At 39.0% G+C, this 25,724-nt stretch overlaps 1 protein-coding gene across 1 annotated transcript; it reads right to left on the bottom strand.

The window, feature by feature from the left end:
* Positions 1-2,757: 2,757 nt before the first annotated feature.
* LOC131054432 (U-box domain-containing protein 21-like) lies at positions 2,758-3,984 on the bottom strand. The gene has a single exon (XM_057988946.2). The coding sequence runs from the start codon at positions 3,982-3,984 to the stop codon at positions 2,758-2,760; it is 1,227 nt and encodes a 408-aa protein (XP_057844929.2).
* Positions 3,985-25,724: the final 21,740 nt, after the last annotated feature.

The raw sequence follows: 25,724 nt of genomic DNA, 5'->3' as shown, positions 1-25,724 counted from the left end.
ATAATAATCATCAAAAGTATGAACATTTTGCAAATAAAAATCTGACATTTTGAAAAGATTGCATAAAATTGAAACACACAATGCAAAGAAACACAAGTTTTCTCTTTTTTTTTTCTTTTAATGAAAAACACACTAAATCTAGATCTAGATCTAACAAATGCAATGCAAGAGGAAGCAATGATAGATTCACGTCGGGTTCACCAAAATGTGTAGGGGAAAAAGCGAGACTAGGACAATGTACCCTAATCCTAACTTTTGACACACATTACGGAATACGAAAGAGCCTAGAGATATCGCACAATTGGCTACTTCTTTTGGTGAAAGAGAGAGCCACGAGATATCTATTAGGATTCCTATTCCCTTGTTGAAATTGAAAGCTAAAATGATACAAGTTCAAACCCTAACCTCAAAGTGTAAGTATGAACTAGTAACCAATTTGCAGAATTGAGATTAAGCAATGAACAGCTATAAATGCAAGGATAAAATGAGAACGCAGATATGTACCCGGAGTCGAAATCGGACTGAAAATGTTTGGGACGGGGGCGCGGGCGCCACTGTCCTGAAAACTGCACCGGAAACCACTGTTCTGCACCCTGAAACACTGTCTGGAAACTGCCGGAAAGCTGTCTGTCCGAAGGACCAGGGCGCCCAGCGCCTCTGTCCCAGGGACCAGGGCGCCCAGCGCCCCTGTCCTGGCAGGACCAGGGTGCCCAGCGCCCCTGTCCCAGTCTTCTGAGCTGCAATTGCACACAGAGTTCTGTCTTTGTCTCCTCTTTCCGGATCTGTGTCCCGCGGCGTCGTCCGAATCCCAAAACCTGCAATAATATCTGAAAAGGGGGAAGGGCGGCTATATAGGGTTTTGCCTTAGTCAAACCCCCGCTTCGGTGATTTCCACCTCCACGAATAGCCAAGTTGTTTTGTAAAATGTATTGTGTGTGCAGACCTAGTGTGTATGCAAGGTCCAAAATGCAAGAAAGCAAGCTAGAGCACCCTAGAAAGTAAACCCTAATTGCTTGTAAATGATAATGCAAATGCTCTAAATCAAGATGCAATGTGATCTAAAGCATGAATACATGATATATCAAAGCTTATGTAAGGACATGAAAACAATATGAAATCATACCCAACCCTCAAGGGAGGAGTACAAGCCAATCTTCAGTCGGTAATCTCCTATTGTTCTTCAATGTCTTCCAAGCCCTAATTGGATGAATGAATAAATTTGATAGATGCTTAATAGAATGATGTTGAGTGTTGTTGAAGTCTTCAAAGATCTGCTCTTTCGGTGCATATCAAGTTCCTGGAAACAAAAATTGGATCCCTTCAAATGAGGAAAGAGAGCTTTTATGTATGAAACCCTAGGTCGTAAATTCGTATTTTGGCCGACCTAGAGATTGAATATCCCGCCAATTTCTTGGGGTTAAGCTTTATTTTATGATTGGATCGTGCTCCCAAAATTTCGGGAAAAATGTCCAGGACCATGTTGCATGGGCGCCATGGTCCCGACAACTTTTCACCAAATTTTCAGGGCCGTCGGATATGATGATTTTAGAGAGAATCCCGAAGTTACAGGTGATTTCGAGATGTTTTGACCCCGAAACCAAGCCCCCAAGTTCGAAATAGGACTTAATTAGGGTTTTTGATTAAGTGGTGTATTGGAGGAATAAAATGCGAAGGGCGCGCTTTAGTGAAAGGGCCCAACTTTATGATGTAGAGCATGATGAAGTAAGACCTTAGACCTAATTAATTTGATTAATTAAGTGCTTAAGGAGAAATGCAATGCAGAATGCAAAATGCACTAAGGCGGGTGCTAAACTAGGTGCGAAATTGTACCACCCTAGCGAGTGCGTACAATTTACGATGCTACAGGTTGCTTTCAATAACTATGACTAGGGAAAAGGAGCCCTTAGTGGAGTAGGGTCCAATATTGCAGATGGTAGTTGGGAACAATAAGTCCTTTACTAGAGCACAAAAAGAGTCTAGTAAATACTTATCCCCAAAAAGATTTCAGCAATCTGAAAAAACAACCAATTGTGTGATGCTACATCAGTGCACCAATTAACATGACCTAGTGCACAACTATTGGTCTTACTTTTTGGGTGACTATTTTGGACACCTTAGCAAAAAAACATGTTGATGAGGCATCACATTTGACCATGTTGACTCAAAAACAAGTTTTTTCAAGTAGGCGACTTGACAAGTAAACAGTTGCACTAAATTGAGAGTAATTTGAAATATCCATATAAGATTTTATGAGGCACAAAGTTAGAGTGTTCAACTATGCAGCTCACTCCCGTAAAACCCTTTTAGGTATTTTCCACTCTTTCTCCTATATTTAAAGAGGTTCTCTCTCTCATTTGATAGAGAATGAATTTGAAGTTTTAGAGTGAGTTATATCATTATACACATAAAGTATTATTTGCCATGTGAAAGTAAGGAGAAGTATCCCCAAATTTAATCTATTTTTAATGAATTATATTTTATAAATGTTTTTAATAAAATGAAACTTTATAAGATTTTATTATGTGAAAGAATTTTTCCATATTTATTTTTGTAATCTATTAAATCTTTATTTGTATGATTCTTATTATATTTGATTTATAATTATTAATATTTTAAGATTTTAAATTGTAACCAATATCTTGTAAATAAAGATCTTTTTAAAATAGTCCTCAAAAGAGTCCCCCACAAAATTGTGCATTGCTAGGATAGATAACTTCTTCCCTTGTCGATGAGAATAGGTTGCCTGATGACTTAAATTTAGAAGGAACGCTTTAACTGATACAAATGGAGTGTCTCTGCACATTCCCAATCCTGTGGGTAGGCGTTGAAAAGTTTAAGTAATTTGCTTGCTTTATTCCTCGTTGTCTCAGAGCATCCCACCTGCACTGTCAACAGCAACTTGTCGAAGGCTCCTGCATGCAGCGCCTCCCACACAGCCCCACAGTTGGATGAATTCTGGCAAATATTCCACAAAATAGAGACTGCCAATTCGGTAGCCGACTCAGACACTCTCAACAATTTCTTAACAACCACTGGTAGAGTTAAAGCATGCGCAGAAGCCGCAGCTCGGCCCTCTGTGCAATAGCAAAGGACGTCTAGCGCCAACAATGCCCTTTCACATATGCTCCGATCTCCATCTACAAGCATCTCCACCAATACAGGAACAGCACCCGCTTCCACGACCTTGCTCATGTATCTTTTCCTCAGTGCAATGTTGTATATTATGGCCAGGCTTGCTTTTCTCACCGCTGGGCTTATGGGCTCTCTCAGAAGCTTCACCAAACCCTCTGCCAATCCCTCTCTTTTCCCAGCCATGTCTCTGTATTTATCCTTGGAAACCATTTCCCGAAGAATCGTAACAGCACTGTTCTTTGCCTCGGGATTGCCCTCTCGGAGATTGCATACAAGACAAGCAATGGCATCAGATAAGGCAAGCGAATCCAGGGCCTGGGAAGTCAGGGGTAAAGTCATAGTGAGAGCCCCCAGAGCCTCTTCACAAATCTCTACAGACCGTTGCGAACGATTCAAAGCCTCAGTGCTGTGCTTAGCAAAAACGGATGCGAGAACAGAGGATGCATTTGAAGAGGCAATGCATTTTTTATTCCTATCACTTTCCCTGCCCAATCGCTTCAGCTTCCGTATGGATTCCTTCTCCCCGGACGAAATCTCCGCGAGAATTGCATTGAGGTGGGCGGGATCGAGAGGCGCCTTGGGCGTAGGAATTCGTTCGATTCCCTGGCCGCTGTTGGCCACACACCAATCCTGAATAATTCGACGGAGAGCGTGATTTGGGATTTTGTCCTGAGTATGCAAAATCTGGTTTGTGACCGGGCAGATGTTTTTGCCGGCATCTAACCAGGTTTCGATGCTATGGCGATCGTATGTAATGCCGGTGCAGAGAGTCACAGGATCCTTCATCAGATCCAGCGTGATGGGGCACCTCAGATAGCTGGGCACAGTCACCTCAACATCTATCGCCTTCATTCTTGGAATACCCAATTCTGAATTTCTTGTTTAGTATGTTTGTATCTTGGTGTGCATATGACTTTCTCTAGCTGTTTATATACCAGTGAAAATTGAGTTGGGCTTGCGAAGACGGAAAGAACGTGTTATCTCCGTAGGAAATATAAAAAATTATAGGGGCTGCACGAGAAATGGGCCGTTCAAAGGCACGCAAGAAATGGTCATAGTCGATGAGTAAAACAACTAACTTGAATGTCGAATAATAAATCAACTCCATTGAACGTTGAATGATTAACTTGGACCTTGTTTTGGAAAGATTCGGTGTGCCATGTTTGCTCTCCAAGAAATTACTACTCTATTGTCACCAAATGAGACTGCAGTTTACAAAAAGGAGATGTAGATACAAAGGATGAACGATTGTTGTATTTTAATCATTCAACTTGGACCTTGTCTTGGAAATATTGGGTCCGTTATGTTCGTTATCCAAGAAATTACTGTTCTATTGTCTCAAAATGTAAGTGTATTTAACATAAACGTAATTAGAATCAGATTGTGAGTTATATATATGAGCAAGTATTATATCTATTTTTTCTGAAAATTTCAATAAAAATATATATATTTTTGAAATTAATTTATATTTACATTACAATTTTTTTATTCCCTTACTAGTTGATGGTTATGATTAGTACATCTTTTATCCTTATCCTAATTTTGTAGTTAACTATGATTATATATGTGTGATTGACCTTCTTGGATCAAGAGCAACAAATTTTACTATAGTGATTGAATAGGAGCATAAAATATAGTGTCACAAGGATGTCACATTGATGATGAATAACTGAAAAAAGAAATTAAATATGTACACGTGCTTTCTTTGTCAGTGGTTACTTCTAGGTAAGGATTTTAAAAGATTTGTGTGCTTTCTTGGTCAGTGATGACTTGCAAGAAAATCTATTTTCTAGTGTTGGACTTTTAGAGAAGCTTGAAAAAAAAAATGCATATCTAGGATCCTTAAAAAACTTATCCTTGACAAAAACGTAATGCCTATCATAACTACCATATGAAAAATTTAAAATGTAAGGATTGTTGAATATGTAATCTCTAAGATATCAAATTATGAAATTAGAAGATTAGCTAGTACTAAATTATAACATTTCTAGATTGATTAAATGCAAAAGGATGATGGTAGAATTGGAAGAATCGTAACTTAGGCACAAATAGAATTAGATATCTAATCAACTTTATAATATTTCTTTTTACTAGGAAATATATTTTACATCTCTTTAAGCCTTGAACTCCTCTTCATTGACCAATTTTTTTTATTTGAATTAGAATAGATAGTTTCATAAAGTTAACCATAGCAAGGGTAGTATCTCTACTTAACATATAATATTGCACAAGATATTACTAGCTTACATAAAAAGATAGATATGTACACATATATATAATCCTTGAGGGTTCATTTGTGATGGCCCTCCCTATATTTCCCTTTCTAGGAATTAGAGGCAACAAAGTTTACACGACATTTAATAGAAACACTCAAGCCACATAATTGAAACATGAGATATTTGACCTCAATAATTGATTGAGCTTTCCTTCCTACTTTAATCCATACAATTATTTTTTATTAAGATAAGTGGGGGAAGGCCCCCCAACCCCCCTTACAAAGTAGCAACAAAAAAGACTAACAAATCCAAAGGCTTGGAGGAAAAGCCAACAAGAAACACAATATGATCCAACTAGATAAAAAAAAATGAACTAAACTAGTTGAATAGAGTCTAGAGACAACATAAAGGAAACAACATTAGCCAAAAGCACAAAACAACACTATAAACATAAAAGAATCTACTAAATAGAGTCTCAATTCACAACCATTTTCTCTAGGGTTTCCTCCCAAGCAGTGGCCACTACAATCTTCTTTCATTTATTTGTATCCTTTGTTTTGTTCTATTTTGCATTCTTCTTTCGATTTTTATTTGCACAGTGACTATCCCAATCATATTTTTGTGCATGAAATTTTTGTTAATTCTCACTAAGTATTCCACGACCCTCTCCAAGGTAGTAATTATTTTCTCTAATTTTCTCACAACCCATGCACTCCTTAGGGTTTTATAGATTTTCAACCCTTCTCGTTAGGTCTTCAAGTTCAACCATTAAAACTAGCCAATTTTTCTCGTTAGCCATAGTTGTTTTATCTTTTTGTTCTTCTTCCTCCTCATCACCATATGTTTTAATAATATTAAGACCTTCCATGGCTTTTCCTGAGTGAGTATTGTACATTTGGGGCTAGGTAAGATAGCCTTCAAGAATTAGATTTAATGGTTACTCCATTGTATTCTCACTATCCTTGCTAACTTCCTCATTAGAATTGAAATACTCTAAATGTTCCTCTTTTTTTCTTCATCGAGGGTTTTTTTCAAGTGTTGTTGCAATTTTTGTCACAACCATAAGCTTCGTAATTCTAGGAGATCTCCTTTCCCCTAAGGAAGTCTTGATATCTTTATTTAAACATTCCTGACCTAAAATATACATGGCCAGAGAAGGTGAGAGAGCTATTGGTGCAGGGCACCTAGCACTCCAAGAATGTAAGATTTGATTTTCTTTTAGTTTTGTGAGTTAATGTGTGATCTAATAATGGACCAACCATTGAGGACTCAGTAGAGCCACGGTTGAGTTGTCCAAATTTTGGTTTGAGTCAATTGTGCTCAGGATGCTGCTAGCCTGAGAAATGAGTTGCTTAGGTAGTTCACAGGAAAAATACTCTAGATGAATGTATTCATGAATTAGGAGTCAATTGAGTTGTTTTTAGGTCTTGTAAGGTGTTTTAGGACCTTCAAGAGTCTTAGAATGCAATAGAATGCAAAATTACATCCTGGAGCAAAAGTTGTCAAAAAGTTGTTTGGCAACATTTTGCAATTTCTTGCAAAAGTTGCATTTTTGGTTATGGGTGTTAGGTAGTTGGTTGAACCAACTAAACTAATGGATATAAGAAAAATTTTAATTCATTGTATGGGTTGGACAATTGGAAATGCAAGAGCAATTTTTTGGCACGTGAAACAATCTTGTTTCCACCAATTTTTGATAATTTTGTCTTGTTTTCATTGCTTGTATGGTCCAATACAGACTAGACAGTGTAAACTCATTGCCATCTTTGTTTTTTCATTGTATTTTATTTCACTAAATTTTATTTTCAGGTTTGATTGTTCCAAGTTGTAAATATTTCTCTCATTCTTTGCAACTAGGAGCAAAACCCTTGCAAGTAGGGTTGAAGAGCAAGAAATGGCTCTAGCCTAGGCATTTTTTGATGGAACTAGGTTCAAATCATTAAGAATTATAGGTTAGGGTATGTACATAGGTTTGGAATAGGGTGTATGATGTTGCAGGTCTAGGAAGAGGAGAAACAATGAAGACCTAGGTTCACGACTAGGAGTAGGTGAGTTAAGACAGTAAGCAAAGTGTGGTTGTGGGCACTTGGAGATTGATGTAGGTCCAAGTGGAATATGTATGGAAATACCTAAGAGTGTCCTTAAAGGTTTCCAAGGTTTTTAGAGCAGTTTTTTTACTGGTGAAAGGTTCTAGACCAATTTTGTCAATCCATTGGTTAAGCCCAAAACCCCACAAAATAGTGCAGCATTGGAAACCGCACCTGTATGGATAACCCAGATGCAATTTTTGAGTATTGTCTATAACTTCCAAAAGGGTATCCGGATCCATGATTTATTCCTAGGCTTGTTTGGGACTTTTGTAAATTAATCCCCAAACACCACTTAAGGAGGGCTAATGCAATTAGGCCTATTAAGGTGTTGATAGAGACCTAGAAGGCTTGAGAAATCATGGAGATGGAGTTGGTGAGTATTAAACTTCAAAAAAAAATGAAGACACCTTATTAATGCATAGGGAAACCATAAGAAGAGTTGGTGTGTTAAGATCCTAGCAAGAGTGGTAGGAGCCCATGAGAGGTGAGTGTGAATAACTGAGGTGACAGCCTCAAGTGGAGGAGCTGATTGTCCAGAAACCATTGGCTATACCTAAGAGGAAAGTCAATAAGGTTAAGGCCTTGGAGGTCTCATTGTCATAACCCTTACCAAGTGCCATAGGAAGGACTTGAGTAGCAGTAGGGTTGAGTAGGACAAGTCACTCAAGAAGGTGAAACAAATGGGCTCCAAGACTCTCTGCATCAGAGTGGTATCGGAGCCATTATTTAAAAGATTTGGTGTATGTCAGATTGTGAAGAATCATAAGCAAGTTCAATACCTCCAAAGGCAATGACTCCAGAAGCCATCCGACAAATGGTCACTGAGATGATAGAAGGATTGAAGGATGTAGAAGGAAGAAGAGGAACCAAAGAGGTAAAGAAGGAGAAGGGAAAGGTTAAGACAAAATGGGGTGATGAAACTGATGAAGAAGTGGAAGATGGAGAGGAACCAACAACAGTAGCTAGATGCCTCAAGACCAAAAGTTATTCCTAGATGCAGTCAAATCCATTTCTAAGGACAATTTGGATGGATTACCCACATATGGAGGAAACCTCAATGGAGAAGAGTTGCTAGATTGGATAGAAGCTCGCAATAATCATTTTGATTACAAAGAGGTAGTAGAAGAGAAAAGAGTTAATGTGGCCAAATCGAGAATGAGAGGATCAACATTGGTTTGGTGGAATATGATGCAAGAAGAAAGGATACAAGAAGGCAAAAAGAAGATAACTTCATGGGAGAGTATGAAGATCATACTTAAGGCACAATTCCTTCCAAGAGATTATGAAGTTCAAATTCATAAGAGACTGCAAAATTTGAAACAAAGGGAGTTAGATGTCAATGCATACACTGAAGAGTTCCATAAGCTCAGTTTGAGGTCTAGGAAGCATGAAAGTGAGGTGGAGAAGTTGGCTAGGTATATGAATGGCCTTAGACAGAATATACAAGATGAAATAAGTATCGTCACACCATACATTATCCATAAGTGTTTTCAATTGGCCCTAAGGGCAGAAGAGAAGATCAAAAGGAGGAGTGAACAAAACTAGAAACATAGGGGTGGAAAGAATTTCAGAGGTAGAGGGAACTTTGGTAGAGGGTAGCAATCATCAAGAAGTGAAGAGAATAAAGGCCAAGAAGGCAGTGGAGACTCTCAGAGAGCAACATTTATAGGATCCTATAGAGGAAGGAGCAATTTTAGGGGTAGTTTTGGAAACTCAGGTAGAGGAAATACAGTTTTCACCGATAGGTGTTATCATTGCAATCAAGTTGGGCATACCATGAGTAAGTGCCTGGGAAAAGCCTCAAGATCCACAAGTTCATACATGGGGGAAGAAGAACTCAATTGTTGCAAGAGGAGGACACTTAGAGTGTAACTTCTTCAATCAACAAAGCAAGCCTAGTGAGAGAGGGAGAAAAATTGATGATGAGGAGAACAATGCTCAAGATACCCCAAGCTCAAGAGCCACCACAAAGGAAAAGATTGTTTAGGACCACTTGTAGGTCACATGGAAATATTTTTAAAGTGATTGTAGATTCAGGTTCCACTGAGAATATTGTCTTAGTTGAAATGGTGGACAAACTTAAACTAAAAAGATTACCTCACCTCACACCCTAGAAGGTGTCATGGCTCAACCGGGGCCAACATGTATTGGTTGACAAACAAGCATGGGTGGATTTTGAAATTGGTGAGTACAAGGGGGTAAGTGCACCAAGATGGTCAACAAAAAAGTGGCCACATGCAAAAAAACAAAATTTTTCATAACTCGTACGGGTTCTAAAATTTCAAAAACATGCTAGGCTTGGTAACACCAAGCCTAGAGAAAAAATAATTAAAAAAACCAAAAGTTCCTCAAAGACCTCCTCCTGCACAAGCAACACAAGAAAACCCTGTTAACATTGCACAAGAGAAACAAGAAAACCCTCAAAATCCTGAAAATGCTGCTCCTCAACAACCACCACCACCTCGAAACCCTCCACGTCCTCCATTAGATCATTTAGATGCCACACAAGAGGATCTCATCAATCACCTTACACAAAATAGCACCCAAATTTCTATATTGGTGAATAGGTTGAGGACCTCTAAGCTTAAGCACCACTCAACCCTTGCCAGAACACTAGAAACAATGGCTAATAGTGCAAATGAGGTATCTAGGGAGGTTACAAAATGGGGTTCATGGAGGGATAGATGTCGAACATTTTATGTGGATGGGTTGTCATATGATCAAGTGAAGAAAAAGGTCATAGTTAAAGCTGACATATGTGCTCTTTTCACTGATCCTGTTACTAGTAACAACCTAGAACTAAATACAACTCGGTTTCCTATACATTGGTGTGTTCATGCTAGGTTGAAAGATGCTTTTTGGTATAGGTGGTATATGGTCTTTGACCAACCACCTTGTAATAATTGGGAGGTGCCTCTATATTTTTTGAGAAAGTTGTATTGTGAGTTTATCCTCGATAAGAAGTCAAATTACTTTGACATCCAACAATTTCAGGGTAGAGGGAGAGGCTCTGCCCAGGATAGACCTAGGGCCCATAGGGTGGTAGATCCACAACATAGGAGGTGTACAGCTCCTAAACCCATGGTTCATGTCACTGTCCCTATATCCTTGAAAGAGTCTATGGAATTATAGACTCTTCAGGCAGTTGCATCATTGACTGATGTCATTGTTTAGCATGGGACGCAGCTGGTCAGAGCAGAGGATGTACTAGCACCTACAACACCTCCTTCATCAGTGACACCTCCTTCATCAACAACACCTCCTTCCTCAGCAACACCTCCTTCATCAGCAGCACCTCATGCATCATTTGGCATGAGCCAGCCCATTCAGCATATGTGCCCCACCTGCCAGGGTGTATGTTCTAGTGTAGACACTAATGCGGATGAGGATGGTGGGACATCTCATTCGTGTACATGTTGTGGGAGTAGATGCCATGCTTCCACTGCAGAGGATGTGGCCCTCACCGATGACCTTCTCAATATGTTGTACCCTCTCTATCAGACACAGGTGCGTTTAATTCTGTTTATGACATGTTATGAATTAAGTGACTAAATCTTATAAAAAGAAATGAATTTTTATTTTTAGAACAATTTAAAGTGACATATAAATAAAATGCATTGCAGGGTGCAACAGGTGGTGGAAGTACACCACATACTATTCAGTCAACTCCACAGTCACGAGTAGTTTTGCCACCAGAGGTAAAGATTTGTAAATTTGTTAAAAATATAATAATACATTGGATTCAAAATATATTTTGTTAATTACATGTATCATTACTTGATATTTTGTAGGGCTTATCAGTGGCTGAGATGTCCCAACTTGATGATATCACGCTTTCAGCCATTGACTTTGGCCAAGATAGCTATGCGGTACCATTTAGATTTATGTATTTTTTACTTAAGTGATATATTAAATACATGCCCTTTTCCCTTATGTTAATTTTTTTCCATTAGTTTACCCCACCTTCCTTGAGGACATCTCGTGTGAGAAAGCCATCCTCTAGCACTCCAAGGCAGAAAAAGATATCCTCTCGGACACCCAAATGATAGAAGGTAATTCACTACAATTTAAATTCAATTGTTGAAATGTATTATGATTAAACATGTATATGTAGATATTGATAAATGCACTTAATTTATTTGTTCTATATACAAAAACATATGGGGTTTACAAAATTAATGAATGCACCTGATGTCGATGAGGTTCAGTAGAGGGAAGAGGTGATATCTTCATATTCACTTTGGATTGCATTCTTGCTTGTTCAAAATAACTAAATCCTTTTATGTCTATATCATATGTTATCATTTTTCATACAGGAAATGGTAATAGCTGCATCAGATTCGACAAGGCCTCCTAAGGTTACAAGAGAACTATACGAGGCTTCGGTGTGCATTTTTTCTACATATATTAAAAATATTTGTTTTATCTAGGTTGTCAACAACTTTGGGTTATTAACTTGTATGATTGTCTTTAAACTATTACAGGCCCCTTGCAAACTTCCTACTATTATTCTACCATTCCATTTCAGTAGAAGTCCTACACGTATATTATGGGATCCAACATGACCAAGGAAAAAGGTATGTTTGTCTTAGATCAACTCCTTTTCACTAAGTGCACAATGGAGTTGAAACCGTCTAGTTAACTCCTTTTGAATCACTTACCATGGATATAGGAAATGGTCATAACTAATTCATCTGTGACTTTGCCTTCTATGACCACAACACATCCATCTGAGGCTCCGGTATGCTTTAGTTTTTTAGTCTATTCATTTTTAGTTATTATGTGTTATTTGACATATATGTCATTAACATGTATTAATGTTGTTTTACCAGTTACAGCCTCCTATAGGACATCCCACAGATCCTCAGCCTCACCAAATTGTAGAAGACAAAGATGAGGTAATCAACATTTCAACTTCAAACAATTTAGAGTTCAGTATTTAGTTATTTTGATGTTATATTGAGAAAATATATCTGATTAGACATTTGAATTGTCCTTTTGCAGCCACGTACTGCTTCAAAGAGGCTCAATTTTGATGATCTGTCACAGTCATAGATACGGATAGAGACATATAGTTATAGTTGTGGTCATTGAAGGGCCAATTTTTTATATATTCGACATTTGTATATGTATATATCGACTTTGACAGACATGACACATGCCACATTTTTGTAACTATTATTGATTTGGCATCTATGCCATTTTTTGATATATGTACATGATTATTGTTCATTTTGATATATATGAAACTTGATATTCGATCCAATTTGTTCATTGATATATATGAAACATGATATTCCTAAAACTTAGTTATTTGCTATTGAAATGTGATCAAATTTGTTAGTTGTGTATATGTCTTGAAATGTGATCCAATTTGTTCATTACTTGTAACTCATATGGAGTATACTTTTAAACTATCTATTTCTCATATTGTGTATACCCAAGTATTGATACCAGTAATGTTGATATTCTATATTTTGATTGAGTGAATTTGCTTTGAGTCCTTCATGCGTGAAGAGACTGGAGTGAAGTTATTATTTCATAAACTCATGCTTATGGAGTGAAGTTCATCATTTCAAGAACCAATTAAGACATTTCATGCTTATGGAGTGAAGTTCATCATTTTATCACCTATAAAAGAAGAGTTGAATGAACCATCAATGCGAGCGCATCTAGGTGGCACTTATGGATGATCCATTTGAACCTATGGGGTCATGTTGTCACTTCCTACAAAATCCTATCTCGGATTCGGGCAACTCGATTCCATTTTCTTATGGTGAGATTTTTTTTGTTGCATCAAAAACCGTCAAAAGCTGTTAGTGAGAGGTGGCAAAATAGTGCATCTTTCATTCTGCTTGTCATGGGAATGAACAGTCAGCGTGAGCACATCTGGGTGGTCATTTTTATGCTAGGTGTGCCCTTGTCTCACTCCCCAAGGCGTCCAATGTTATGAGCCACCTCGTAGCGATGTTTTCCCTTGAGCGCTCAAAGCGGAAAAAATGGTCAAACTTTGACGTAGCCTAACTCAGAGACAGTGGCACTTATGGATGATCCATTTGAACCTATGGGGTCATTTTATTTCTGCCTACAAAATCCTATCTCAGTTTCGGGCAACTCAATTTTGTTTTCTTGTGGTGAGATTTTTTCTATTGCATAAAAAACCGTCAAAAGTTGTCAGTGGGAGGTGGCAAAATAGTGCATCTTTCGTTCTGCTTGTCGTGGGAACAAACTGTCAGTGCAAGCACGTTTGGGTGGTTGGGTTTATTCTAGGTGTGCCCTTGTATGACTCCCCAAGGTGTCTGATCGTTACGAGCCACCTCGTAGCGACGTTTTCCCTTGATCGCTCAAAGCGAAAAAAATGGTCAAACTTTGACATAGCGTAACTCAGAGACCATGGCACTTATGGATGATCCGTTTGAACCTATGGGGTTTTTTTATCACCACCTACAAAATCCTATCTCAGTTTTGGGCAACTGGATTCCATTTTCTTATGGTGAGATTTTTTCTGTTGCATCAAAAACCGTCAAAAGTTGTTAGTGAGAGGTGGCAAAATAGTGCATCTTTCGTTATGCTTGTCATGGGAATGAACTGTCAGTGTGAGCATGTCTAGGTGTCCGGGTTTATGCTAGGTGTGCCTTTGTCTCACTCCCCAAGGCATCTGATCATTACAAGCCACCTCGTAGCGACGTTTTCCCTTGAGCGCTCAAAGTAGAAAAAACAGTCAAACATTGATGTAGCATAACTCAGAGATCATGGAACTTATGGATGATCTGTTTGAACCTATGGGGTCATTTTATTTCTGCCTACAAAATCCTATCTTGGTTTTGGGCAAATCCATTTTTTTTTCTTGTGGTGAGATTTTTTCTGTCGCATCAAAAACCATCAGTGAGAGGTGGCAAAATAGTCCATCTTTCATTCTACTTGTCGTGGGAATGAACCATCAGTGTGAGCATGTTCAAGTGGCTGGTTTTACACTAGGTGTGCTCTTGTCTTTCTCCCCAAGGCATCCGATCATTACGAGCCACCTCGTAGCGACATTTTCCCTTGAGCACTCAAAGTGGAAAAAATGGTCAAACTTTGACATAGCCTAACTCGGAGACCATGGCACTTATGGATGATCCGTTTGAACCTATGGGGTCATGTTATTGCTGCCTACAAAATCCTATCTTGGTTTTGGGCAACTCGATTCCATTTTCTTATGGTGAGATTTTCTGTTGCATAAAAAACTGTCAAAAGTTGTCAGTGAGAGGTGGCAAAATAGTGCATCTTTCGTTTTGTTTGTCGTGGGAATGAACCGTCAACGTGAGTGCATCTGGGTGGCTTGGTTTACACTAGGTGTGCCCTTGTCTCACTCCCTAAGACATCCGATCGTTACAAGCCACCTCGTAGCAATGTTTTCCCTTGAGTGCTCAAAGTGGAAAAAATGGTCAAACTTTGACGTAGCGTAACTCGGAGACTGTGGCACTTATGGATGATCCGTTTGAACCTATGGGTTCATGTTGTCACTGCCTACCAAAATCCTATCTTGGATTTGGACTATTCATACTAGCCCTTCAAATCAAGTAATTCAATAATAACTCAAAACTTTCCCAAAACACTTGGAAAAAAAAATTGCATATTCATATTGAAAATTTGCAAATCAGCCCCATGGACACTTTCATATATAAAATTTGCCATCTTATATAAACTATCAAGCTCATTACTGTTTATATTTACAAAATTTTGCATCTAAATATGCAAATTACATCTCGTTGTTGTTTTTTTATACAAAACTTAGCATCTAGATATGCACATTACAACTCATTGTTATTTTTTTATACAAAATTAGCATCTAGATATGTACATTACAACTCATTGATATTTTAATATACAAAATTTGGCATCTTCATATGCACATTATAGCTCATATGCATATTACAGCTCATATGCATGTAGAGCACATCCAAAAAAGCGAAGTTACAATGTTTTGCAAAAGATATATACAAAATTGTCAAAATTATTCTACCATATTGTAGAATTATTCTTCTAGATGGCCCAAAATCAATCAAGTGAACCTTCTGGATCAGCTCTAACCCTTAGTGTCTCAAGTATTGCCTCATGGTCTGATTCACAAACTTTCCACAAATCCTTGTTAAGAGGTCTACCATGATATTTAATCAAATGAATATTTGTTGCAACAAGAAGGTTTGAGTAATGAAGAATATGTCTATTTGTCTCAAAGTCCTCAAACAACCAGGCATTAGAATTTTTGATAGGGTGCCTACATTTTATAGAAGAATAATGCCAAAATCAATACAACGACTACTAAATAAATGAGTTTAAGAGGTCTCAATACAACTCGACACAACAACGTGGTACCTTCTAAGCCATGTCCCTGTCACAACAACGGATCCTATTGGGTACTCAATACCCTCTCCATCAACCACTATAGAAGTCAATTTCTTTTTGGCCTCAATACAATGACACAAAAAGTAATATGTTCCTTCTTCGTTGTTCAATTCCTCTCTGGTAAGAGCTCTTTTCACACATGCTCTCGCACCATCATGCTCTCCCTTTCCATGCCCTGCCTCAATGAAATTCCAAAAATGTTGCACACCACTTGTCACATGCATCCTAGTCAACCAGTAGAACATCCTTGCATTCTTGAATTGTGCAGTGCAGTTGTCCGACCATATTAAGTGTTGGTTGTATCTTATATCTCTTTCCCTAAAACTATCATAGAAGACTGTAAAGTATCCTTGCACAAACTCTGAGGAATGTGTACGGTCATCACTGATATAGAAGTGATATTCTCTTATAACCTTTCTATCCTCCTCGGTACTATCATGTGCATGCATGAATGCTGTGTGTACAAAAATTGTAACTTGTGTAGAGTGGTAATACATAGATTGTACATCATTTTGCATCTTTAGTGTATAATTCTTAGCAAAATCAATGACAGAGACAATAGTGTCGAGGGGGAAAGTGTCCTTACACAACTTGAATTGCTCATCTAACCATCTAGCTCTATGTGTGTGACCTATGTACTCATCCACTAGTTTCTCTTGAAACATCTTCATAAAATCAGCTACGCATATATCCCTTTTCACTAACTCACACCTCTTTAATTCTTCTCCATCTTTAACACCATATGTTACTGACTTATATTTTCCAATAGAAACTAGTTTCTTACCAATTTCATGTGTGCTATCCAGATGTAGGCATCTATGCAACTGTTGCAAACCACCACATGTAGGACAAAAACCTCTCAAACACATCATCTTATAATAAATGCACCCGTTATCTCGTCTACATAGTACACTTGAAATAAATTCTCTCATTGACTTAGGAGGTGCTTGTAGACCACATTCCTACAAAACATTGTTATTGTGCAAAGTACAACAGATATAGCGATAAATATCATAATGCATGGAAAATTCAACATGGACCCTACAACAACAATGTAGTACGTGCATGATTAATCTTAACATAAAATGGTTTTGTCATCTCAAAAAATCTTTGACTAATTTTAATCTGAGGAAAGCTTTGAAGAAACCTTTCATAAAATTGTGTTTGAGTTGTATCTAAATAGTGTTTTGGATGTGGCTCATGATTACTAATTCCAATTCGCCTTCTAACAACATCTCTTTGGTTGGGTGAAACCCTTGTGTTGTCATGCCAAAATCTCTCAATTAACGTTCTTAGTGCATCAACAACAACCTGGTCCTTGCATGGGAGTCTACAGGAGAATGCCCAAAGAGAATTATTGTTAGGATCCTCAATTTTCCCTCACCTCTCTAAGACGTAGTGTAATGTGGTTCTACTTATCCTTAATGACTTGCTTGTTTTTCTTATTAAACGAGATTTTTTCATTTCCATTCGCATTATGGTTGATGTGAGGACACGACGAGTAACATTAGCATCTTTAGTGTGTGATTTTGAACCAATGGCTTGGTATGCATCAAAAAGATTTCTCACAATGGTTCTTTCACTATTATTTTTGGATGTTCTTAACCCCAAAATTTTCATTGTCTCTCTAAATTTCAGATTTTTTATCATTTCAACAACTAATTGGCATCTTCCACTTTGATTTGAGTTTTCAAAATAGTTATTCCAAATTCTTCTAATAGTTCTTCTACAAGTTCTTTTAGAAATTTTATCATGCATTGGCTTCAGAATATCTATTAGGAACTTTGGTTTTCTACGAATTATTCTAAGAGGTGTTAAGATTGGTGCATGCTCTTCATTTTCATTAGTTGTGTTATGTGCATTGATCACATCAAATTCAAATGGTATATCTTCTTCAATTTCATTAACATGTGCATTCACCGAATCATTTTCAAATGGTGTATGTTCATTGCATTCATTAGGTGCATTCATCATATGTATTTGAATTGGTGTATGTTGATCATTTTGATTTAGTGCATTAATCATATCAATTTCAATTGTTGAATGTTCATCACTTTCATTAGGTGCATTAGATGATGTGCCTTCATGTAATCTCTTCATATGCTCCCTCTGTCTTTCCTTTGCTGCCTCTCTTTGTTCATTTGTTCCTCTCTTATTCTTTCCCATTGTCCTACACATAACATCATGATGACAACCCACAATAAAATAGCAAAAAAACAAGAAATGATCATCATTTTGTTATAATCTAAAGTAACAATAATAAAATAACTTTAAAAAAAACCAAAATACAAGACAAATAAATCATAATCAAAGAAAAAAAACAACAAATGATCATGATTTTGTTATTATCTAAAGTAACAATTATAAAATAACTTAAAAATCAATCATTCCAAAGCAAAAGTGACAAAAGAATATGAAAACTTGACTGTTACTATCCCAGAAAATCATGTGCAAAAGCAGTAGGGCCTTCAAACAACTTGCAATGCTATTTTTTAGGCCGTTGGGACTAAAATATATAAATATTTTCCCATTACCCGTACGGGTTATGGAAACCTATATGTCAACATTCACAATTTCTCATAACCCGTATGGGTTATGTAGAACTAGACGTTTTGGCCTTAGGTCTACCCGTACGGGCTATGTAGAACTAGTTAAAGGAGAGGGGGAGAGGGAGGGAGAGGGAGAGGGAGATAGGGAGAGGGAGAGAAGGAGAGGGGGAGGGAGAGAGGGAGATTGGGGAAAGGAGAGGAGGAGAGGGAGAGGGAGGGAGATTGGGGAAAGGAGAGGAGGAGAGGGAGAGGGAGGGAGATTGGGGAAAGGAGAGGAGGAGAGGGAGAGGGAGGGAGATTGAGAGGGGGAGAGGGAGAGGGAGAGAGGGAGAGAGGGAGAGAAGGAGAGGGGGAGGGAGAGAGGGAGATTGGGGAAAGGAGAGGGGGAGAGGGAGAGATAGGGAGATTGGGAAAAGGGAGATTGGGGAAAGGAGAGGGGGCTAGGGAGAGAGAGGGAGATTGGGAAAAAGAGATGGGGAGAGGGAGAGAGGAAGAGAAGGAGAGGGGGAGGGAGAGAGGGAGAGGGAGAGAGAGATTGGGAAAAGAAGAGGGGGAGGGAGAGGGAGAGAGAGGGAGATTGAGAAAAGGAGAGGGAGAGAGGGAGAGAGAAGGAGAGGGGGAGGGAGAGAGGGAGATTGGGGGAAGGAGAGGGGAAGAGGGAGAGAGAGGGAGATTGGGAAAATGAGAGGGGGAGAGGGAGAGAGGGAGAGAGGGAGAAAATGAGAGAGGGAGGGAGAGAGGGAGATTGGGGAAAGGAGAGGGAGAGAGGGAGAGAGAGGGAAATTGGGAAAAGGAGAGGGGGAGAGGGAGAGAGGAAGAGAGGGAGAGAAGGGGAGGGGGAGAGAGAGAGGGAGATTGGGGAAAGGAGAGGGGGAGAGGGAGAGAGAGGGAGATTGGGAAAAGGAGAGGGGGAGAGGGAGACAGGCAGAGAAGGAGAGGGGGAGGGAGACAGGGAGAGGGAGAGAGAAAGATTGGGAAAAGGAGAGGGGGAGGGGGAGGGAGAGAGAGGGACATTGGGAAAAAGAGAGATTTGGGAAAGGAGAGGGGGAGAGGGAGAGAAGGAGAGAGAAGGAGATTGGGGAAAGTAGAGGGGGAGAGGGAGAGAAAGCTAGATTGGGAAAAGGAGAGGGGGAGATGAAGAGAGGGAGGGAGAGGGAAGGAGAGAAGGAGAGGGGGAGGGAGAGAGGAAGGGAGAGGGAGAGGGAGAGAGAGGGAGATTGGGAAAAGGAGAGGGAGAGAGGGAAAGAAGGAGAGGGGGAGGGAGAGAGGGAGATTGGGGAAAGGAGAGGGGAAGAGGGAGAGAGAGGGAGATTGGGAAAAGGAGAGGGGGAGAGGGAGAGAGGGAGAGAATGAGAGGGGGAGGGAGAGAGGGAGATTGGGGAAAGGAGAGGGGGAGAGGGAGAGAGAGGGAGATTGGGAAAAGGAGATGGGGAGAGGGAGAGAGGGAGGGAGAGGGGGAGAGGGAGGGAGGGGAGAGAGAGGGAGATTGGGAAAAGGAGAGGGGGAGAGAGAGAGGGAGAGAGAGGGAGATTGGGAAAAGGAGAGGGAGAGAAGGAGAGGGGGAGGGAGAGAGGGAGATTGGGGAAAGGAGAGGGGGAGAGGGAGAGAGAGGGAGATTGGGAAAAGGAGAGGGGGAGAGGGAGAGAGGAAGGGAGAGGGAGGGTGGAGATGGGGAGAATAAGATAAAGAGAGAGAGAGAGAGAGAGAGAGAGAGAGAGAGAGAGAGAGAGAGAGAGAGAGAGAGAGAGAGAGAGAGAGAGAGAGATTTAAGATAATGAAAGGGGGAGGGAGAGGGGGGAGAGGGAGAGGGAGGGGGAGAGAAAGAGAGAGAAGGGGGAGAGGGTGAGAATAGGATAGGATAATGTGTGTGTGTGTGTGTGTGTGTGTGTGAGAGAGAGAGAGAGAGAGAGAGAGAGAGAGAGAGAGAGAGAGAGGGTGAAGACATGAGGTAGAGAGAGAACAAGAAGGAGAAAAGGGTGAGAGAATAAAAAAATAGAGAAGTGTGAGGGGGAGAGAGATGAGATAGAACTCAAGGAAGATAATTAGGGCTCATAATAGACAAAGACAATGATGGGGGAAGTAAGACGAGAGAGAGAGAGAGGAAAATAAGAGGTACATACATGTATACAAACATATATACATAGATATGCATATATACATACATAAATGCATATTATCTAGGTATGTCTAAAACATGTGTAGTAAATGCTAAGTTTACAAGCATACATTATTATGTCTTCATAACCCGTACGGGTTTTGTGAAACCAAAAAAAATGTTTCTAGTTGTACTTTTGGTTCTTCAAAACCCATGCACGTTTTGGCTTGGTAAGAGGGTTGGAAAATGACCCTAAGTCTTGTAAGCCCATTTTCCCCCCTTTTTTGTTCCTTTACATGTTTTTTCATCCTCCACCATGACTTCTTGACTTCATCATCATCAGGTTTACAAATGATGAAGTGGGTATCTCTAAAACTACCACCATAATATCACACATCTTCTTAGTTTTCTGACCATATAATTTTTTTAATTTTTGGACAACATTAGCATAGTAAACTTTAATTTTCTTTATCAGTGCCTTGACAGTCCTCACAGACATTGTCTACCATTTTCAGGATGCAGTCACTTCCAAAAATCATAAAAAATAAAATACTTGATGAAAAATTACAAAAAAATACACAACTTCTAGATCTCACTCTTACCTATCATCCTACCAAAGGGTATTTCAAAATACTAAACCTAACTATATATTTTGTGCAACGCATGAAAACAGCTATGTTATATTTTTCTGAAAAAATCAGGAGCAACTTTTTGTGCGTGAAAGGTTTGACCCTCTTAATATTATCCAATTTTTTAAAAAATTAGTAGTTTAGAAACTAGATTCAGAGTAATACAATTCTTATTCTTTTTTCAACTCCTAGTTTTGAGTGCATGACCTTCAAATAGCTCTTTGAAGTTCAGGTTTACCTGTTTTTAGAAGAAAAAAAAAGTGGCCACTTATACTCCCCTTTTTGTTCACCATCTTGGTGCACTTACCCAAGGATAGATTATTATGTGACATATTTCCCATGGATTCTTGTCATTTGTTGTTGGGTCGTCCATAGCAATATGATGTGAAAGCTACTCATGATGGGGATAAGAACAACTATCTTATCACCAAGAATGGGAAAAAGTATCAAATCGATCCACTACCTGAACCAAAGGAAAAAAAAACAAATAGGCTCAAGTGTGATACTGATGAGTGGAAAATAGATTCTCAAAGTGTTGAAACAAGAAGAACATCAAGGCCATGTTGTAGTGTTGAAACTTAGTGAAGAAGTTAAGGAAGATCCAATGAGTGAAGTGCCTCAAGAGGTGCAAGAACTACTCAAACATTATGCAGAAGTGATAGGGGATGACTTACCTAATTCCTTGCCTCCAATGAGAGATGTAAATCATCAAATAGACCTAATACCAGGGGCCAATCTACCAAACAAAGCTACCTACAAAATGACACCTAGTCAAAATGAAGAGATTGACAAACAAGTGCAAGAACTCTTAGACAAAGGGTTTATTAAGAAGAGTTTGAGTCCATGTGATGTTCCTACTGTGTTAGTGCCTAAGAAGGGAGACAAATGGAGAATGTGTATGGACTCCAGAGAAATCAACAAGATTACCATAAGGTACCGGTTTCCCATGCCAAGGATTGAGGAACTATTAGACAATCTAGGAGATGCAAGCTACTTCACCAAGGTGGACTTAAAGTCTGCTTACCATCAGATTAGAATCAGACCTAGAGATGAATGTAAGATAGCCTTTGGAACCAATGCAGGCCTATATGAGTGGTTGGTAATGCCATTCGACCTCACCAATGCACCTAGTACCTTCCAAAGGCTCATGATGAAGTCTTAATTGAGTTTATTGGTATATTTATAAATGTATATCTTGATGACATTCTGATCTACGATAGGTTCAAGGAGGAACACCTCAAGCATTTGGAGATGGTTTTTAAGAAGTTGAAGGAGGCTCAATTCAAGATTAACCTTGAAAAATGTGATTTTTTAAAAATAGAGCTGGTATACCTTGGTTTTGTTATTTCTCATGGATGTTTAAAAATGGATCTAGGTAAGGTAGAAGAAATAATTAATTGGCCTATCCCTAGGGGCATAAGTGAAGTTATAAGCTTTCATGGAATGGCATCTTTTTATGGGAAGTTTGTTAGAAACTTTAGCCATGTTTGTGCTCCTATTCTCAATACTATTAAAGGAGGGATTAAATGTGACTTTAAGTGGACAGAAGAAGCCAATAAGGGGTTTGAGATGTGGAAAACCAAGATAGTAGAGTTGCCAACCCTTAGATTGCCTGATTTCAATTAGTTGTTTATAGTAGAATGTGATGCAAGCCAGAGGGCAATAGGGGTAGTTTTAAGCCAAGAGGAACATCCTATAGATTTCTTCTTAGAAACGTTAAATGAAGATAAGAAAAGGTACTTTGCATATGAGTTGGAGTTGTATGCAATGGTCCAAGCATTAAAAAAATAGTGTCACTACTTGCTGCCCAAAGAATTTGTAATCTTCACTGACAATCATGCTCTTAGTTTTCTCAATGGGCAAGAGAAGTTGAACCAAAGACGCCTAAAGTGGGTTGAGTATCTACAATATTATACATTCACTATTAAACACAAGAAAGGGACAACCAACAAAGTTGCCGATGCTCTAAGTAGGACAATCATGACCATGCAGGAGATTCAATTACAAAGTGTGGGTTTGAGTGAGTTAAAAGACCTCTACAAGGATGATAAGGCTTTTGCAAAGATATATAATGTTTGTACTAATTTTTCTAATACCTCACATGTCTCTTATTCAGGATACATGGTGCAAGAGGGTTTGTTGTTCAAAGGTCATCTTCTTTGTATACCTCAATGTTCTATGAGATAAAATATCATTCAAGAGAAGCATCAAGGAGGTCTAGGAGGTCATTTTGGCATTGATATGACTTTGGAGCAGGTTTGTAGGTTTTATTATTGTCCCAAGTTGCAATCAGAAGTGAGAAGGTTTGTAGAGAAATGTACCATCTGACAAAGAGAAAAAGGAACCTCCAGTATTGCAGGACTATATCAGCCCTTGGTCATACCTCAGAGGCCTTGGGAATGTTTGAGCATGGATTTTGTGTTAGGATTACCTAGGACACCAAGAGGATTTGATAGTGTGTATGTGGTAGTAGATAGGTTCAGCAAAATGACATATTTCATACCTTGCAAGAGTACCAATGATGCCACCTATATTGCAGGCCTCTTCTTCAAGGAGATAGTCAGAATTCATGGTCTTCCAATTAGCATTGTGAGTGATAGAGATGTGAAGTTTCTGAGGCACTTTTGGAGGACACTATAGAGGAATTTGGGAACCAAATTATCTTTTTCATCTTCCTATCATCCTCAATCAGATGGTCAGGCAAAGGTAGTTAACCGGTCATTGGGTAATTTGCTAAGATGTCCTACCAAACAACATGGGCAGACTTGGGATCTAGTACTTGGACACTCAAAATATGCATATAATGACTCAGTGAACCATAGCACTGGTAAAAGTCCTTTTGAGATAGTGTATGGATTCCATCCGAGGGGCATATTAGAGCTCAAAGATCTCATTTCAATGGCACCCAAGAGTGCACAAGGGGAGAACTTTGCAGAAGGCATTAAAGAGGTGTATGATAAGGTAAGGCACTCCTTACAACAAAAATCCGAGCAGTCCTTACAACAAAAATCTGAGCAGTACAAGGTTTTAGCTGATAAAAAAAGGATGAAGCTACAATTTCAAGTAGGAGAATTAGTGTTGGCATACCTCAAGTAGGAGAGACTTCCAAAAGGGCAGCCTATCAAGCTCATGATGAAGAAAGTTGGACCTCTCAAGGTGGTGCACAATTATGGGCAGAATGCCTATGAGGTTGAACTTCCACCTACCTTGGGGATATCTCATATCTTTAATGTATGTGATCTTTATCCATACAAGGGAGAGTTACCAATAAATTAGAAAGACATGCCATCACCAGTTCTTGAAGATTGGGTAAAGGATTTGCCACCTAGTCAACCAGTTGAGTTAGAGAGTATCTTGGATACCAATATAGTAAAAAAGACAAGGAAGGGAGTTTACAAGAACTATCTTGTTAAGTGGAAAGGGTTACCAAATTTAGATGCCATGTGGATGTCAGAGGCAGATGTACGTCAGCATGGAGTGGAGATTTCAGACCTTATAACTCAAGGGACTTGAGTTCTTTGACCTAGGGGAGTATGGTGCAGGGCACCTAGCACTCCAAGAATGTAAGATTTAATTTAATTTTAGTTTTGTGAGTTAATGTGTGATGTAATAATGGACCAACCATTGAGGACTCAGTAGAGCCATGGTTGAGTTGTCCAAATTTTGGTTTGAGTCAATTGTGCTCGGGATGCTACTAGCCTGAGAAGTGAATTGCTTAGGTAGTTCACAAGCAAAATACTCCAGATGAATGTATTCATGAATTAGGAGTCAATTGAGTTGTTTTTAGGTCTTTTAAGGTATTTTAGGACCTTCAAGAGTCTTAGAATGCAATAGAATGAAAAATTGCATCCTGGAGCAAAAGTTGTCAAAAAGTTGCTGGCCAACATTTTGCAATTTCTTGCAAAAGTTGTATTTTTGGTTATGGGTGTTAGGTAGTTGGTTGAACCAACTAAACTAGTGGATATAAGAAAAATTTTACTTCATTGTATGGGTTGGAGGATTGGAAATGGAAGAGCAAGTTTTTGGTTTGCGAAACAATCTTGTTTCCACCAATTTTTGACAGTTTTGTCTTGTTTTCATTGCTTGTATGGTCCAATACGGACTAGATGGTGTAAAATCATTGCCATATTTGTATGTTAATTGTATTTTCTTTTAATAAGTCTGATTTTCAGATTTTATTGTTCCAGGTTGTAAATCTTTCTCTCATTCTCTGCAACTAGGAGCAAAACCTTTGCAAGTAGGGTTTAAGAGCAAGAAATGGCTCTAGCCTAGGCATTGTTTGATGGCACTAGTTGAAATCATTAATAATGCCAGGTTAGGGTCTATACATAGGTTTTGAATAGGGTTTGTGATGTTTCGGGTCCAGGAGGAGGAGAAACAATGAAGACCTAGGCTCACCACTAGGAGTAGGTGAGTTAGGATAGTAAGCAAAGTACGGTTGTGAGCACTTGGAGATTGATGCAGGCTCAAGTGGTATATGTATGGAAAGCCCTCAGAGTTTCCTTGAAGGTTACAAAGGTTTTTAGAGTGGGATTTTTGACTAGTGAAAGGTTCTAGACCAAGTTTGTCAATCCACTAGTTAAGCCTAAAACCCCACAAAATAGTGCAGCATTGGAAACCACACC

This window comes from Cryptomeria japonica, chromosome 10 (assembly GCF_030272615.1).
Source record: "Cryptomeria japonica chromosome 10, Sugi_1.0, whole genome shotgun sequence".
NCBI lineage: Eukaryota > Viridiplantae > Streptophyta > Pinopsida > Cupressales > Cupressaceae > Cryptomeria > Cryptomeria japonica.
Note: the sequence above shows the minus strand (reverse complement) of the source record. Positions and strands in the feature narration are given on the sequence as shown.

Excerpts from the sequence above, each read along its gene's own strand:
- LOC131054432 (XM_057988946.2), bottom strand. The coding sequence starts at position 3,984 with ATGAAGGCGATAGATGTTGAGGTGACTGTGCCCAGCTATCTGAGGTGC.